This window comes from Pimephales promelas, chromosome 11, assembly GCF_988280905.1.
Source record: "Pimephales promelas chromosome 11, fPimPro1.hap1.1, whole genome shotgun sequence".
Classification (NCBI taxonomy): Eukaryota; Metazoa; Chordata; class Actinopteri; order Cypriniformes; family Leuciscidae; genus Pimephales; species Pimephales promelas.
Genome location: NC_142779.1, coordinates 765,665 through 784,639, shown reverse-complemented (window position 1 = coordinate 784,639; position 18,975 = coordinate 765,665). Strand labels below are relative to the sequence as shown.

At 40.1% G+C, this 18,975-nt stretch overlaps 1 protein-coding gene across 2 annotated transcripts in view; it reads left to right on the top strand.

Annotated features, from left to right (window-relative positions):
- The first annotated feature begins 1,547 nt into the window (after positions 1-1,547).
- cfap46 (cilia and flagella associated protein 46) overlaps positions 1,548-18,975 on the top strand; it is a 66,031-nt gene continuing 48,603 nt past the window's right edge. For both annotated transcript variants that reach the window (XR_016145456.1, XM_039649220.2), the window contains exons 1-11: positions 1,548-1,753; positions 1,914-1,999; positions 4,686-4,817; positions 5,111-5,175; positions 5,810-5,974; positions 7,254-7,377; positions 7,693-7,781; positions 11,370-13,169; positions 17,124-17,223; positions 17,324-17,419; positions 18,770-18,960. Coding sequence is in view for 1 of the 2 variants with exons in the window: in XM_039649220.2 (XP_039505154.2) it covers positions 1,705-1,753; positions 1,914-1,999; positions 4,686-4,817; positions 5,111-5,175; positions 5,810-5,974; positions 7,254-7,377; positions 7,693-7,781; positions 11,370-13,169; positions 17,124-17,223; positions 17,324-17,419; positions 18,770-18,960 (2,897 nt within the window). In the remaining variant the exon portion in view is untranslated. The remainder of the gene's footprint in view (positions 1,754-1,913; positions 2,000-4,685; positions 4,818-5,110; positions 5,176-5,809; positions 5,975-7,253; positions 7,378-7,692; positions 7,782-11,369; positions 13,170-17,123; positions 17,224-17,323; positions 17,420-18,769; positions 18,961-18,975) is intronic.

Here is an 18,975-nt window from a genome sequence, read left to right as displayed (position 1 = left end):
TTGTTAACATAAGCAGTAATAATGATGATCTTGTAACTTGTGCAACATCAAAGGAAAGTGAAGAAGAAAGGCACAAGTGAAGCCCATAATAATCTCTGGTAATGTGACCGTTGGGTGAACTCTTGCATGATGCTGTCAGAAGGCCGTGAGCTTTCGCCTCTTTAATCACTCAGAAAGATGAAGGACAGATGACGCTCGGGTCAGCAGAACTGCTGTGTTTGACCACAGAAAACTAAGCGTCCATTTCAACAGAACGCGTGACGGAGACACAGAGGAGCAAGAGGGCAAGCTAAAGGGTTAAAAATGTACTAAAGGAACAGTTCATCCATAAAACAAAGTCTGAAAAGAAATGTTGATCCAAACCCAGATTATTTTCTTTCTTTTGTTTGATAAAACATCTGCCAAATGTAAATATCATATTTTCATATTTCAGGTCCTCTGAATATGATGTGAGATCTTGTGAGATCTTGTGAGATCAAAGCATCACATGACTTTAAAAAGATGTGTAGTACATGAGTCACAGGGTTATTAGAAACTAAACCCAGTTTTAAAAAGTTTTAGCTCATTAATCATTGATCTGATGTTCCCTGCCTTTTATTTGAGAAATGTTTGTAGTTCTATTGCTATTGCTATTTTTACGTAAATATGTAGGCTATTTCTTTAATTAGGATTATATCCTAAATTTAAATGGACAATTTACATATGAATTAAGTGTAGAGGAAGCATTGCTTTACTTCATATTTGTACTTATTATTACTTAATACAAATTTATATTTCTTTTGTTTCGGACGCGTCCCCTTGTGGTCAGATGGGCATGGGTCACATGATCCGTCCCTGTAGCCAAACCAGTGCAAACGTGTGTGTTTATTGATTGCATCATTGGATTTGATTATATGGCCCATTTGTTTCATGGATGGATGTATCGCATCAGTTGGTAAGACGGATTAATTGCATTTTTTTGTTGCATTTTTCTGTTAAGTTCACATTTAAAAGCTAGTAGGTTGTGAATTGTTTAAATGAGTTACTGAAATAAGCACAGGAGTTCGGCTCAAAACACGAGCGAATCTTTTGCACTTATCATAGGTATAAATGCCTGGATGATGATGATGATGAAGGCTGGTTCAGATATTAGCTACATTATAGCTCTGCTATATTGGAAAGCCTAATGTTGAAATGAAGAGCTCGTGGTTTAGCTGCTTAGTTGTAATAATTACATTCTCTGACTGTTAAAAACGCCAACTGAGAGCCTTTCCTATATCATTACTACATCCAGGATACACAATAGGCTCCAGTTAATAAGTTAGCAAAAATCAAGAGAAATATGAGCTTAATATTGTGATTAAAAGGTTTTCCCCCCTATGGGGGGACAGGTTGCATTTTTATAATAAAAAAAATATGGATTTGGATTATGCTGATTTGCGCCTTTTAAAATTTGTAGTTACTTTTAATCTGTGTGTATATTCCATTCTATCTAGTATTAAACGTTATTAGACTGTTGTAGAAAAACGCGTTTGACCCTGAACGCTTTCCGTTCAGCGTCCGTTGCTAAGAGACGCGTCCAAACGCTGGCTAGTTAGCTCAGGTGAACGGACGCTCTCAACATAAACCAAACACGTAAACGATAACCTGCATAAAAATCAATTTTTGTCTTTGAGCTCCTCTTAACTAACAGCTGAGCTGCTGTTGTACGGCTGAGGACTTGAAATGGATCTTCGTATTCGACAATATCTATTAAAAGCTCAGGAGAAAAAAGGTAACGTTAATGCTTGCCGTTAAATTACGTTACGTGTTTTTTAGTCGATGTAATGTGATTGTTTTATTATCTTGTGATGTTAGTCGAGTGAAAACGCATTCATGAGGGGTTAGTTGTCGCACAGAGTAAGTCAAAGTTGTTTTCCATGTGTGTTGTGCAGATGTTGCGTTTGTGAGAAGAGCGCATGCGCTGATCGGATCTTCTCAGTCTGAGCTCAGGGTTGTGTGTGCTGAACAAGCTCTACAGGTGAGACTACACAACACACGTTTATTACAGTCTGTATCGTAAAAAGCGTTATATAAATACAGGTAACTTGACGTCACACTCTACCTGCTCTTGTCATGGAGGTAAAAACTAACGTTAGTGGTACTTCAAAAAAATTCTACAGGGAAAGTGAAATTTATTTTGAACGATCATTAAAAAAAAATCTTTAAAAAACATCATTAAAAAAAAGAAGATATTCTTCTTGTAAAATGCATTGAGTTTGTGCTTAAAACAAGAACAAATAGAACGCGTCGGATCCACATGCTACATCATACCAGATGTGGCCCGGATACCAGATGTGGCCCGGATCTGGGCCGACACTGTTGCTGTCTGGGCCGACTTCTTCACACCATCATCGCTCCTGTTAGCCGGGTGGAGCCACAAAGGTGGATAGTCGCTGTGCGAAACATAAATCTAAACTTTGAGTCCATAAAAGTTTCCACATTGGTGCTCATCCAATAGCAAGCCAAGCAATTCTGTTGCCATTTCACATCAAATGTGTGTATAAATCATCTCTAATATGCTGACACAATTCAAACACACATTCGACCAACAGAAAAACGCAATAATGTGAACCGTCCCATTCCTGAGGAGAGAAAAGCTGACAAACCGAGCCGAGCAGTTGAGCAGGCTTTTGCTCAATGATTTGTGAAGTGAGAAATCCTCAATAGATAAGCGGCAGCATATGAGCATTGTGAAGCCATTCCTCTCAGGACTGAAGAAGTGTGTAATATACACTGGGCTTGTCTGAGGTGTAAGCCGAATGCAGAATGCACTCGAGCACTTTAAAAAGTTCCTTTATGTGCTTCCTGATGTGGCAACATTTTTATTGCCGACTGGGAAATATGTCTGAAGCTTAGGGGTTTCATTTGTAGAGAAGTTCCTGATGGTAAATCCTGCTGTCTTGCTGAACACTGCCTATATAGACTGCATCGTGACTGAAAGAAAACCTCATAAGTGACTGAATAGGCAGCCGGTGATTTCCAATACATAGAGATTATATTAACATGCCAAAAATCTAAATACTGTATAGCAAATCTCGTTGCTTGGTTGTTTATATCGCAAAACTCCATTATCACCCAAGCCACACACACCTGTCAATAAAAGGTCTGACAGATGAAAATGAATGTCAGAGCAAAAACCAAGCCTACAGAGTTGTTCTAACCTACAAACCTGTTCTTTGCTTTTTTTGACTGTAGATTGATGTGGAAAAAGTAATTTAAAGCCCTATAAGGCTGCAAAAAAATGTGAAAAAATATTGTACCTATAGTAAATCTCATCTGCTTGATTGATTATCATCCTAAAATGTAAGTATATTATCTTCCAGCTGTAATCTGATGAATGCAACTGTACTACGGTTTTATAAACGTCATGATTTTCTGTAAAAGCTGCTTTGAAACAACGTGTACTGTGAAAGTGCAATATATATATATATATATATATATATATATATATATATATTTTAAATATTATTTATTTATTTATAAAGGGACCATGTAAAAAAAAGTATTTAAATGTTTCATGCATTGTACCGGATTTAGCCAAAGGCTATTTTTCATCCGTAGTCCCCAGACATTGACTTGACTAATGACACCCGGCTCTAATATGCAAACCGTTTATTTTACAGTGGCCTTGTATCATAGTAATAACAGTAAATTATGCATATTACATGCAATTAACCCTCAACCAAACCCTAATCTTACCCTAACCCTATAGTAAGCACATTAATATTACTCAGTACTTAAATATATAATCACGACTCCTTCAAATAAAGTGTAACCAAAAAATGCACAGTATGCACACTGTAAAAAAATATTGTTGGTTTAGCTTAAAAAAGTAAGTAACCTTTTTAAGTTGAATTTTAAGTTGATTGAACTAGAAAAAGTGAGTTAATGCAATGAAGGAGATTAATTTAATCATCAGAAACTCAAAATAATAAGTTATCTCAACTAAATAAATTATTTAAGTTGATTTGACAAAAGAAAAAAATGTTGTGATAACAAACCTTGAAAATATTTTTTTTTACACACACTGTAAAAAAATATTGTTGGTTTAACGTAAAAAAATGAAGTAACCTGGTTGCCTTCAAATTTTAAGTTCATTGAACTGGAAAAAATTTAGTTAATACAATGAAGGAGATTGATTTAATCATTAGAAACTCAAAATATTATGTTATCTGAACTACAAAAATTATTAAAGTTGATTTGACAAAAGAAAAAATGTGATTACAAATCATGAAAATATTTTTTTTACAGTGCACGGATATATAAAACTCGAAAAATTAGAAGAATATCATGCAAAAGTCGGTAATTCAACTTAAAATGTGAAACTAATATATTAAATAGACTCATTATATGCAAAGTGAGATATTTCAAGCCTTTATTTGTTATAATTTTGATGATTATTTCACAATATTCTAATTTCGAATATGGGGTTTTATAAGCTGTAATCCATAATCATTAAAATTATAACAAATAAAGGCTTGAAATATCTCACTTTGCATGTAATGAGTCTATATAATATATTAGTTTCACCCTTTTAAGTTGAATTACTGAAATAAATGAACTTTTGTACTTGAGTTTCACCTGTAGTGTGCGTTTTGATGAATGCTTGTGTTGTGAACTGCAGGAAGGCTGAAACACTCGTGTGTGTTGTGTTGTGTTTTCAGCTGGGCTGTAGGGAAATCGCACAGGACTGCTTAAAGATGTACTTGGAAGGGAAACCCGCAGTGAATCAGTTTCTGTGTCGAGCGTATCTCTGCCAGGCTCAGCTCGTCTCTTCACACTCCATCACCTCAGCGGTGAGTCAAAGCAGTGCATGCTGGGATCATTAAAGACTGTTCATCGGGAAAGTACAGTACATATAGCACCATCTTTTATTATGAATGACTTTAGAGCAATGATAACATAGTATCTACAGTATAACAAGGCCATGGCATCAACACACACATCTTCCTTTGTGTTCTGTTGTGCCTCGATGTTTTTTTCTCAGGGGAATCCGATGAGCCGCAGGTGGTTTATTTCTGCTTCAGTGTGAAATAAATCTGTCCCTCACGTTTCATGTTATCCTGTTTCTCTCGTGTTGTATTTCCAGGAGGACTTGGATAAGGCTGTGATGTTCTATCTGAAGGCTATTGAGATCGCCAAAGACAAGTCCAGGTAGAGCAAGCTGAAAACACACACTCTCTCTCTCATTAAAATACAGGAAGTGTTTCTGTTTTAATTGAGATGATTTTTCTCACCCCATTGGCAGATAGTTTTGCTTGTTTTAATTAATTCCCCCTGGAAAACAAGATATAAAGTCTAATGGCATTTCACTCCTCTAGTAAGTGCATCTTGATTTAAGAATCTTTAGATATTTGGATTTGAAACAAGACAGAAATACTAAGTAAGAAAAGTATTTTGTAGTGCACTTGGAAAGTAACAAAGTATGAAGGGAGGTCCGGCATTCATGAAAACTCTCTGCTGATGCACACGCCGCTCTCTGGTGGATAAATTAGCCAGTCGGAGATAGAGTCTTCAACCGTCTCTTTGTTGAGACTCTGCGTTCCTCACCCATCCTGCAATAATTGCTTTATTTCTCAGGGACATTGAGGTCTCCCGTGGCTCTTTGAAAGGCCGCTCATTACACTTTCACTGGGTTTCAGATCTGAGCCCAGCGTGCCGTATAAATTGAGATGTACGGAAAAATCGGATTCTGATCTTCCCAGCAGTGATAGCTTGAATTATTAATCGGGCTACTTTTATTCCCATCTCTTTCTGTTTCTCCCCCGCCTCATTCTTTCTTCATTAGATATCATTTCCTGGTGTTCAACGCCTCGCTGTTGTTCCTGCGGTCCGTCAGGCTGTTCCTGAGGCCCGGGAAGCGGCAGAACCTGGTTTCTTCTCTCACACAGGTGGTCAAGGCTCTGGAGGAGGTTCAGGATCCGGACCATGGATGGAGGGCTGAACTAATGATGTAGGTGTGCAATTATCGTTTGGTACACCATGAACAAGAAAATAATATTTCAGGCTTTCTACTTTTCACAATTAATTCAATGTGTTTCTTAAAAAAAATTAGCTTTACCTTTTACATACATGCATCTGTGTTTATTATAATTAATATATAATAATATAATAGAAGTTAGAAATAATATATTAATTATATATTATAATTAATTCTTCATGCCTTAAAATATCTTGAATGTAACCCGACACCCTTGCCGCATTTAGTATGTGCGGTTCTATGAATATGCAAATGAGCCCCGCCTCCACTCACTCCACTGGTTGACGATCACACGTTGATCTGATTGGTTACAAGGTCGTTTTAAACAACATTAAACGCTGGATTTTCACCACAGGGGGACTTTGAGTTGCATCTGTAGATTACACTACATTTCAGTTTTTTTTTTGTCCTGCAGAAATCAGAAATCTCCAGAAGCTTTACATATACACCAAACTTTTAGTTTTATTCATATCTATATTCTGAAGGCTTTTGCAGAGGAGTTTGTTCATATCATGAACTGATGCTTATAACAGTTAATTCCTAAAACTGGCTGTATTTTTTATTTCTTGAATGATAAAAAGCGATATCCAAAACGTAAAAAGAATTTTAATCCAGGCTTTATTCAATTTAGGGATTTCCACGTAACAATTTTCTTAATGCACTGTGATCAATCAACTGGTGACACATTGATCTGTATGTCTTGCCTTAAAAATGTGGATTTAAAAAAGACTGAGTATTAAATTGAGTAATTTTCACTACAAAGTAATGAGGAATATCTTTATGCATAGTCCTTTATGATTTTGCGGTATAATTGGCACATTTTTTTGTGAGATATGTAGATTTATTATATAGAGTTAATTAAGATTTTTTTGAGGCCGTCATGACCTTTGCAGATGATTTGGTTCAGATGTTGCACCTTCATTAATGTTGGGGTTCCAGTGTGTTTTACACCACTTTTACTTATAGGTCAACTCATATAAATCCTTATGATGTGATCAAACTCTTTTATGACCGTTTTATTGTCGTAGCCATGGAATTCTGGAGCACAACGAAAACTCATCTCTAATAAAAGTTATACGATCTTTGTCATTGATCTTAAATTGAATCGGACTCTTTGCCTTGACTCTAAAGTCTTTTGTCAAAGAGATTGCATTGGAAATTCAAATAGGCAAAGGCCTGCTGTAAAACACAGAAGATTTGTGTCCGAGTGAATGGAGAGAAGGCTCGTATTTCATGTGCTCTTTCTATTCAGACACCTTGTTGAATGTCTACTTGATGCTGGGACGAGGGAAGAAGCAGTTGCCATGGCCAAGGTCACCTCTGATTTTATAGAATCACATAAACCAGAGCTTTATCCCAGGATTTTCTCCATACAGGTACATTTTTAAGGATTCTCTTATATATTGCATGCCACTTCCGTTTATTTATCGTGCTCAAGCTCCTGCAACCTTCATTAGCTCAGGCTCTTCTTCATCTTGTGTTTGCTTTATTCTCCTTAGAACTACAATGTTTTTGGATAATATTTGTTCTTAATTAATAAACCAACATCGGGTTATTTACTCAATATGTTTTGGTCTCGCAGTACTGCTAATATTGCTAATTTCCTCATTTGTGAGTTTATCTGCTAATTGAATGAATGCAATTGTGCTAAATGTAAATGTAGTTACTGGCTCATTGCGTTTCCTCCGCAGGTTCGACACAACCTCATGGATTTCTCTGAAAAGCTGAATGATAAAAACCCTAAATTGCTCGTGATCTACAAGATCCAAAAGCTAAAACAGTAAGGAGGATTATTTCTCTCGTCAATATGTGAACAGCTGCGTTTCATTGTTGTAACTTTACAACTTCTCCACTTCTCCAATGAAAACAACACGTTAAAATATTTAATTGTTATCAAACAGGTTTCCTAAAAACTTGGCATGTCTGCCATCGGTTGGACAAACAGGTAGTCCAGTTTACATGTTGAGCAGCTCAAACAAACACATCAATGTTTTAAAACATAAATATGGTGCATTTCTCACCTATTTCAGCAATTTTACCATGTTTAATGTATGACAGCAGCCTGGAGTCTCTGTTTCACTCTTCTGAATCTACGAATAACTCTCATATAGTGACTCTGAATATAAAAAAAGAAAATATTTTAAGGACATACAGCTTTTTTGCAGAACATTACTTTGTTTATTTTAAATTTGGCTCTTTTTTAAATTTTTTTTATTAAATTTTTATCTTCAAAAGACAAACTCCATTAGCTATGTTTCCATCCAAAGTTGTGTATTTAAGTTATGTGCAAAACTGGAATATTGCATAAATCATTAGCAAATTTCAATCCCATGATGTTTTCTAGAGAACAATATTAACACTTCCTGGGAAATTGGCACTAAATATCAATCATGAAACTGTGAGTTTCTGCAATCTGACTCTTTCCCCTCTCTCATAAATGAGTTTGTCCCGGAGTTTTTGTCATTCGGATGCTGGTGTTTGGGAACGCGGTCATGTGAGACGCTTCTGTAGGGAATTAAACCAAATTGGAAATAAAAATAGTGGATGGAAACATAGCTATTGATGTTTTGCTACTGTGGTTTAGATGTGTTGGGTCTTCAGATAATTTAATTGAAAGAATTGGATGTGAACTCAAAGAAATACTACAGCTTTATTCCTCAGAAACAAATTACACATGCATCAAGTGTATTCCTCGAGTCAGTCACATACAATTTAATAAGACGTGTTGAAAGTCTTGATCTGCGTATGGTTGCAGCTTCTGCCCACCTTTCACATTTAATATAGTCACAAGAGTCAAGAGTGGCATAAAATACACAATATATGGTGACTCATTTATGTCGACCAAGGGCTGCCATGTCTTCTGAGGTAGCAACAGTAAATCTCGCCAGCCATAAATCAGCAAAACAAGAGTGTTTATAGTCAGTGCAGTTCCTTGTTTTAAAGAAGGATGGAGGAATCTGCCCCATCATCTATTCACAGCATCTTCAGGGTTACAAATCCAGGATGCTTACAGATCTTTAAGCACCGGCACCTGCTTACATCTATCATCAGAACCGATGTGTTTCTTCCATACAGAAGTTCAAACCTGAGGTTTGCCTTCAAGGGCATTGCAAGCGAATCTCTGGTTTAGGCAATCTGTTTTGAGCCGCAAGGCAGCAGGGATCAGGCGATGTCTCAAACAGATGTGTTTGTCAAACTACGGTTCTGACAATAAATCTCAAAAAAGCCCGCTCTGATCCATGTCAGAAAATCTTATTTCTGAGACTGGAAATAGATTCTCTACAAAACAAGTTTTCAGGTTTCCGCAGCTGATTTCATCCTCATGGTCCATGGAGCAGCGGGTAGATGCATAAACTAGCATTATTGATGTGCAATACAGTATTGATGCATACTGTGTGCTTTCCAATCCAGTGATTGTAGAGTTAAAGACCCACTATCCAATAAGACTTTTTCCACCATTTGTTACATTTGTTTTTATCCAAAGTGACTTGCATTGCATTCAAGGTAAATTAAGTTGAACGGGATTACTAGTCGCTCTGGGTCAAAATTGCATTTTTGGGGTTGCCTGGGTTAAACCCCTACTCTTTTTCTGAAGGACATCCTGGAGAGAGTCAGGAACTCGGTTTCATCCGAAAGACAGTGCTCTTTGACAGTATAGTGTCCCCATCACTTTACTGGGGCATTAGGACCCACACAGACCACAGGGTGAGCAGACCCTACTAAATGGGGTAAATGGACTGCATTTATACTGTATAGCGCTTTCATAGACCTAATGGCCACCAAAGCGCTTTACATATTGCCTCACATTCACCCATTCACACACACATACACCGACGGCGGTGTCAGCCATGCAAGGCGCCATCCAGCTTGTCTTGCTCATGGACACCTCGACACTTGGTCAGGTGGAACCGAGGATTGAACCACCAACCTTTCGGTTTGAAGACAATCCACATGAACCACTGAGCCACTGCCGTCCAGGTCTCCCATCCAGGTACTGACCAGGCTCAACCCTGCTGCACTCCCTTAGAGCTGAGTTGGAGACCTTACTGTGGGCCTCCTCAGTAGTCCAGTAGCGTAAGGTTTATACTCCCCTTGCTTCAAGGGTCGATAAACAATTCTGCTGAGTATACTGCCCATTGGCAATGTGAAATAAATATAACCAGGCCCACAGGTTCTGTGAGAGCATCTTGTTTCTGAGGCTAGCTCTGCTAATAATCTTGTTATCGAGTAGTTAGGCCTCCTTGAAAGCGGCTCCCCAACGAGTTGGGTGCTGAGCATTACAAAAGCATTGAGTATCACGTTGCAAGCTCCCATGGAGCCTCCCTGATTCTAGCCCAGAGCCAGGTCAATACCTACCAGGTTGAGCCTAGTACTCCAAACCTCATCTAGAGGTTCATTCTGTGGAGTACTTAGTACCCTAAGTCTGACCGGAAGGTCGAAGGACTCTTGCAAGGCCTCCCTGTTAGATCAGCCCCCAGAGCTGGTGCTACTCCCCTCACTAGGCTCCCTTTAGAGTGACCAGCCTCCAACACGCTTTGAAAAACAAGCGCTCTGTAGATCAAGGATCAAGAAACACCCCTCGTTTGCAAGAGGTCGAAAGCGCAATGCTGAGTTCTGCTCTCCTGGATACCCGTCTTTGTGATCCGGTGTGAGATGGTTACTGCCACTACCTGCAGTCCTCCCCATCGGATGCCTCTATAAGTTGAGGCAAGACTCTGTTTAGGAAATAGACAGGTTGCTGGCAAAACTAGGTCAGTAAAGTGGACCAGGTCAGCCTCAACGCTTTGCATGAGCTCGGATCAGTGAGGCTTACGATCAATCAGTTCCAAAAAGAAATACCGGTCCTGTGCTAATTGCATGAAAACAATGTTGGGTAACATAAGTCACTTTACAATAAAAGTCACAGCACATTTCAGATGTTAAAAAAACCTTTTCCTTGGAATTGAACCCATCACTGAAATACAGGCTGATGGTCGACCTGCTGGGCATTGCTACCTGACGCACCTCCACCGGTGCCTTTTGTGCAGGTGTGCTCCACCTCTTTGGGCATGAAATGGGTCATCAGCTGGGGACCACCAGTCATTGATGTTTCGTTCCTTTAACCCCAGTACATCTCCTGGTGGCGGAGCGATGGCAGGGATCACTCCCTGCCACCCCCTGCTGATGCCCTAGATGTTACTTGGCCCCCATCCCTTGTGCTTCCTCCTTAGCCACAGCCAAAAGCTGCCCCTCTCAGCCTCCTCTGCCAGTCCTTTAATGGCTTTTCGACACCCATTTCGCGGAGCAGACGAACCAATTTTTCATGATTTTGTTGTTGCTATGTTTTTCTGTTTGATCTAGAGAAACACTTTTTCCATTTTCTTCACAGTATGGTTGATATCAATGAACTGAGGAGAGATGAGGTGAAGGCACTGAAGGAGGTTTTCCTGCTTCTGATACAGTCATCAGAACCCAAAGCGTCTGACATCCAGGGCTCCCGTCCTCCAGCGCACATGCATAGCTCTAGTGCTCCACCCAACATCCCTGAATCCAGCCCTCCAACCATTACACACAGCTCTAGTGCTCCACCCAACATCCCTGAATCCAGTCCTCCAATCATCAAACACAGCTCGAGTACTCCACCCAACATCCCTGAATCCAGTCCTCCACCTATCAAACACAGCCCTAGTGCTCCACCCAACATCCCTGAATCCAGTCCTTCACCCATCAAACACAGCCCTAGTGCTCCACCCAACATCCCTGAATCCAGTCCTCCACCCATTACACACAGCTCGAGTACTCCACCCAACATCCCTGAATCCAGTCCTCCACCTATCAAACACAGCCCTAGTGCTCCACCCAACATCCCTGAATCCAGTCCTCCGCCCATCAAACACAGCTCTAGTGCTCCACCCAACATCCCTGAATCCAGTCCTCCGCCCATCAAGCACAGTTCTAGTGCTCCACCCAACATCCCTGAATCCAGTCCTCCGCCTATCAAACACAGCCCTAGTGCTCCACCCAACATCCCTGAATCCAGTCCTCCACCCATCAAACACAGCCCTAGTGCTCCACCCAACATCCCTGAATCCAGTCCTCTGCCCATCAAACACAGCCCTAGTGCTCCACCCAACATCCCTGAATCCAGTCCTCCACCCATCAAACACAGCCCTAGTGCTCCACCCAACATCCCTGAATCCAGTCCTCTGCCCATCAAACACAGCCCTAGTGCTCCACCCAACATCCCTGAATCCAGTCCTCCGCCCATCAAGCACAGCTCTAGTGCTCCACCCAACATCCCTGAATCCAGTCCTCCGCCTATCAAACACAGCCCTAGTGCTCCACCCAACATCCCTGAATCCAGTCCTCCACCCATCAAACACAGCCCTAGTGCTCCACCCAACATCCCTGAATCCAGTCCTCTGCCCATCAAACACAGCCCTAGTGCTCCACCCAACATCCCTGAATCCAGTCCTCTGCCCATCAAACACAGCCCTAGTGCTCCACCCAACATCCCTGAATCCAGTCCTCTGCCCATCAAACACAGCCCTAGTGCTCCACCCAACATCCCTGAATCCAGTCCTCCACCTATCAAACACAGCCCTAGTGCTCCACCCAACATCCCTGAATCCAGTTCTCCGCCCATCAAACACAGCTCTAGTGCTCCACCCAACATCCCTGAATCCAGTCCTCCGCCCATCAAGCACAGCTCTAGTGCTCCACCCAACATCCCTGAATCCAGTCCTCCGCCTATCAAACACAGCCCTAGTGCTCCACCCAACATCCCTGAATCCAGTCCTCCACCCATCAAACACAGCCCTAGTGCTCCACCCAACATCCCTGAATCCAGTCCTCTGCCCATCAAACACAGCCCTAGTGCTCCACCCAACATCCCTGAATCCAGTCCTCTGCCCATCAAACACAGCCCTAGTGCTCCACCCAACATCCCTGAATCCAGTCCTCCACCCATCAAACACAGCCCTAGTGCTCCACCCAACATCCCTGAATCCAGTCCTCTGCCCATCAAACACAGCCCTAGTGCTCCACCCAACATCCCTGAATCCAGTCCTCCGCCCATCAAACACAGCCCTAGTGCTCCACCCAACATCCCTGAATCCAGTCCTCTGTCCAGCTCCTGCAGCTCCAGTGTTTGTCTGGATCTTGACTCGTCCATTCTACTGACTGACAGGTGCGTCTAACATTTATGATTGTCACAGCAGCATCATGATGTTAAATGAAAGATGTTTTCTATTTCCGTAAATCAAGATACATTTACTGGAGAAGTAAAATGAGTGCATCAAATGTATCAAAGTCAAGTGACCAATGGAGTCAGAAAAATAAGATTAAGTCAAAAGGGGAAAAAAAATCTTTCACTTTCAAGGGAACTCGCGCTGCATCGAAACCCTGTAGGAATGCCCCTGCGTGATTGCGTCTTGAAGCACTTATGGAATCAGTCCAATGGCGTGATGGAACGTCAGAAAACTGTAAAGTACAACTGAACCAAAAAATGTACATAAACCATCAGTGGGTTCTGCAAACCCTTATTCAAACTGGCTCACCGGATCCTCCTTTGGGCCCAAGGGAAACTGCTCTCTCTGAGGGCATCATATATTCCAGGGTATTTAAATCATCCTGTCGAGACGGGCCTAGGCCCGGGTAATGGAGACTCCACCCCGAAGAGGTGGAGCTCCTATTGGCAAACTTCGGTCAAGCTGAAGTAGATCTCAAGAGACGACACACTGTCCACTTTGGTTCTCCCTCGCTCAGCCAGCCCTTCTTAGGCTGGACGCTATGGTACAGAAGTGGCCGAGGCTACGTATTCCTACAGGAACTTTTCTCCGTAGGGTTATCCCCTCCACACTAAAGGTGTATGTGGCAGCAGTTCGCACAAGGAGGCTTGCCTGGGATTTGTCCATTTTTGTTGAAGGTCTTTCCTTGGCTCCCTTTGAGCCTACAGTATATTGAGGAGGTTTCTGAGAAGTTTCTTACTCTAAAGACTGTCTATCTCCTCGCAATTACGTCTCTCAAATGAATTGGAGACGTTTAAGCTCTCTCGGTATCTCCCTCGTGCCTGGAATTTGCGCCCGGTATGGTAAAGGCTTTTTTTCAATCTAGACCTGGTTATTTTCATAAGATTCCAACTAATATTGCGAGACCTATAGTACTGCAGGCTTTCGGTCCTCCTCCCTTCCGGACCGCAGACCAAGAGACACTTAGGCTCAATCCCAATTCACCCCTTGGCTCTACCCCTTAGCCCTACCCCTCCGTTTTGCGCGTTCACGTCTAGGGGTAGGGTGTCCTGATTCTTCACGTCTAGGGGTAGGGTGTCCTGATTCTTCTTGAGATCGAGGGGTAGGGCGAAGGGGTAGGGCTACATAGCCCTCGAAATGGAGATTTTTTAGAGGCACACTCCAAACTAAGAGCTAAGAGAAAACTTCGCGGAATGCATCGGAAATCACCGGCGAGATGGATCGCAAACGGTTAAACATTTAAATTTAGCGCCAGATGATTCCACCACGCACTTTATTTACTCGTATAATAACACTATAGTCGTTTAAATTAAGAAATGGTATAATAAATTACCTTTCCGATCAGAAAAGACATACATTTCGAGGAAGGGATGTTATAATCATCATGTTTATTCAAAGTTAAGAGCAGCTGCGCTGCCAGTTGTTGTCAGTTGTTGTCATGGAGAAATCCTGTACAAACTCTGTAACGGCAGAGCGATCGCCGACGACTGATGACGTATCGGGTTCATGAAGGGTTGTTCCATTTCGTAGGGGAATATTTCAACCCCTTGGCCCTTGTAACTCCGTTTTAAGGGCCAAGGGGTACACTCGAAAACAAGGGGTAGGGCCAAGGGGTGAATTGGGATTCAGCCTAAATCTGCTCTGCCCAGTCAGGGCCTCCATGTCCCTGTGAAGGAAATCTGAACAGTTGTTTTTTATGTTTTGGGTCAACCAGAACAGACTGCCCAGCAACTAAGCAGAGGACGAGCAAGGCTATCTCACTTATGAGTCGGCCAGTCAGCCTTCACATTTGACTGTACGGGCCCACTCAACTAGGAGTATGGCTGCTTCCAAAGCTTTACTATCAGGAGTTTCCCTCCATGTTGTTTGTGATGCGGCAGGCTGGTCCTCACCCCACACATTCCTGAGGTTCTACAACTTTGACCTCGGCTCCACTCCAGGGACACAGATGCTTCCGTCTGAATGTGAGCACTGAGTTCACACAGACGGACACTTGCTCCTATGGCGTTGTGGGTATAGTGCGTTCCGACGCAGTGCGAGTTCCCTTGAAAGGGAACATCTCGGTTACGTATGTAACCTTATGTATCTGAAGAGACGCTGCGTCACCCTGCCATACTCTCGTGATCGACTTTCTTCTGTCCATCAGAAGCTTACATTGCTTGGTTCAGGTGTGCTTTATAGTTTCCTGGTCGATGACATCACACGCCTATGTCGTTCCTTCACACCACTGGACTGATTCCATAGTGCTTCACCATGAGATCACACAGAGGCGCTCCCACAGCATTTCAAACGCAGCGTCTCGCTCCCTCTTCAGGGAACTAAGGTTACATTCGTAACTGAGATGTTTTCTTACCACATTGGCAGATATTTGCTCTTGTTTTAAGCAAAATTCAAGGTGATTTTTTGCAGTAAACCAATCTTAAGGCCCGTTCACACCAAGGATGATAACGATAAAGATATAGTTTTAAAAATTGTTCTAAATATAAAAGAATAACAATAACTGCACAGAGAAACAATATCATTGGAATCACATTCAGAGTGAATTCTTTCAGCCAATGAACGATAAAAACATTGACAGTCAATTAGAATCATCCTGCTTTAAAGAGCTCGAGCATTTAAAGATGACAAAACTGCAGTGCACTGTAAAAATGAATATGCTTTATCTAATCAATGGAATTGTGGCAACAGATTACAAGCAATATTATTAATCATATATAACAAATTAGAATTGAGTAATTATTAATCAAATTATTCCTTAAAAGTTAACCATTTAAAATGAGTAAAGTTTACACCAAAAAATGTAACAAAAATATCTCACTAACAGACAGATGTCAAAGATTAATTAAGAACTCTTTATTTTATATTGCCATCATTGAAGACACCTGATGTTAACAAACAGAATCACTGAAGGAGAAAAACAAACACTGATCACCACAATGGTGACTTAAATTTATGGGTTTTTTTTTTGGATGTTTTTGTAAGTTTTACTCATTTTAAATGGTTAACTTTTAAGGAATTAATTTGATTAATTATTACTCAATTCTAATTTGTTACATTTAATTAATAATATTGCTTGTAATCTGTTGCCACAATTTTTTTGATTAGATAATAAAGCATATTCATTTTTACGTCTGCTGGCGTGGATGTTAATATATTTACCGTTATAGATGTCTTTATAGATATCGTTGTTGGTGTGAGTGGGCCTTCAATATTATCTAATGTAATTTTGTATCCCGATTTAAGAATTTATGGACTCTAATAAATAGTTTTTTTTATAATGTATTTCCTTTTAAAACAGTAAGTTGACACAGGTCATATGGCTGGGCTCTTTTTTTAAATATAGCTAATAGGCTTTGGTTTATGTCTCATCTGGCAAAAAGCCTGAACCATGCGCGAAACACCAACAAAATATGATTTGATACTAGATATTGCATATAGCACCATTTACAGTAAATTTAAAGCAAAAGGACATTTTTTTGTGCGCAAGTCCATTTCATTGCACAAACGATGTTGTCAACAATATTTTTGGTCCTAGAAAAGAGAAAGATTAAATGCAAATGCACTAGCGTTCAAAATTCAGGGGCAGTACGATTTTTGACAGTTTTTGAACAAAGTCTGCTCACCAAGGCATTGCAACGTTATTAGAAAGTGAAGCTCCATCATGTGAAGAAAACTTCAGAAACTATTGCTGCATCACACATGAGAAAAGCTTCTGATTCACTTTCCTGCATTATTTCCAAATGCATCTTTCATTATTCCTTTCATCATTCCTATTTGTTGAGTTGTTGTCAGTTTCTCTATCATGCAAGCACCTGATACACCAAGGGCCTTTTTATAGCAGTAAAGGCAGCGAGTAGGACCTCTCTCATCACAGTTATTCCTCTTGGTTTCAGGGTTGTGTTCCTGTTAGAGCTGGCGTTCCTCTCCCTGCAGTTGCAGCAACATGACATGGCGTTGGACTGCCTGAAGGAGCTCAGCGCCTCAAATGTCACCGTAAACAGACTCATGCTTCCTCACAAAGCGCTTCTTTCCTCGTTCACTCTTGCTCCTGTTGTTTTTGTAAACACAAAGGTCTTGTGTTGTGTTCCTGAAGGTGGGTCAGCGCATAATGATGGAGTGTGTGCAGTGTGAGCTCGACCTTAACAAGAACAGAGACGGGATTGAGAATTACTCCAGATCCGGCGTGGAGGTGCTGCTTCAGGCCCAGAAGCCATCAATGTTTTATTACTGTGGACTGTTGTTTATGTTTGAGGCATTGGGAAAGTATTTTTGGTTTGAAAAGTATATTAATATTTATTCGCAAACCATACAGTATAAACAACTTTGGCAGAGTTCTTCAACCCAATCCTACAGTTTTTCCCTTCTCCAGAGCTTTTCAGATATTCATGCATCCATTTATTTATTTCTCTAGCACAGTTTAAAACAGCTCATGCTTGCCAAAGCATCTGACAAATGAACAGTGAAACTTTACAATTGCAAGGTTTCTTTTGTTTACGTTGGTTATTATGAACTAACAATGACAAATACTTCTAAAGCATCTTAGTTAATGTGTGTTTAAACATTTACTAATACATTATTAAAATCAAAAGTCACTTTGACTTTTAATGGACCTGAGATGAACAAACTAACATTAATAGAGATTAATCAGTACTGTGACAAATATTATGCTCATAGTTAATGCATTAGTATAGTTGCACAGTTAATATTGAAACATATGTAATACGACATCGGTTTAATTTTTTTCATTACCAAAATATTTTGCTAACAAACAACAATTTGCCAGTGAGAGAAGAAAAAAAGTCCAATATATATTCCCTGAAAACAATATTTTACACAATTGTGTTTCTCAATTAAATTAATTATGTTTTAAGTTTTAAGATATTTCTATTGGAAAACATCTAAACTCTTTTGCAGTAAAAAAACAGTTATTTGTTATTTTAGTATAATTTATATATAGTTATTGTGTATATTATCAGTTTTCATTTAAGTTTCTGTAATTTTATAGCCTTTTTGTTTTCATTTTAGTAATTTTAGTACTTCAACGTAAATATCTATTTCAGTTAGTGAGTTTTTTTTTTGAATGTCATTTTATCTAATATTTTTATTTCAGAAAATAAAGATATTAAAATATATTTGTATTGGAAAACATCTAAACTTTTTTGCAGTAAAAAAACAGTTATTTATTATTTTAGTATTATTTATATACAGTTAATTATCCGTTTTCATTTAATTTTTTGTTATTTTGTATTTTTTATAGCCTTTTTGTTTTCATTTTAGTAATTTTAGTACTTCAACGCAAATATCTATTTCAGTTATTTGCCATGGCAACATTTCAAATTTTTTTTTTGAAAGTGTCATTTTAATAATCTAATATTTTTATTTCAGAAAACGATTTTAATAGTCTTAAATAGCCAAAATAAAACTTAATTGTTGTGAAATGTAAGTGTGAGTGCTGTTGTTTCAGATAAAGATGGCGTTTCACATGCGTTTGTAATGGAATGAGTGTGTTTTGATCTGCGCCCTGTCTCGGCTCTTGCAGCTGCAGTTGAGTGTGATCGTGCGCTTGGATGCGTTACTGCAGACGGCACTGAAGGCAGGAGACGCTGGTGTGTGTGAAGCGGTGTGTGTGTGTCTGTGGAACGCGTGTCTGCCGCTTCTCCAACACAACCTCCGTAAGAGAGTCCAGAAACCTCTGCTCACACTCGCTCGAGCGCTGGACTCCACCGACAGGTCTGTGTGAACACA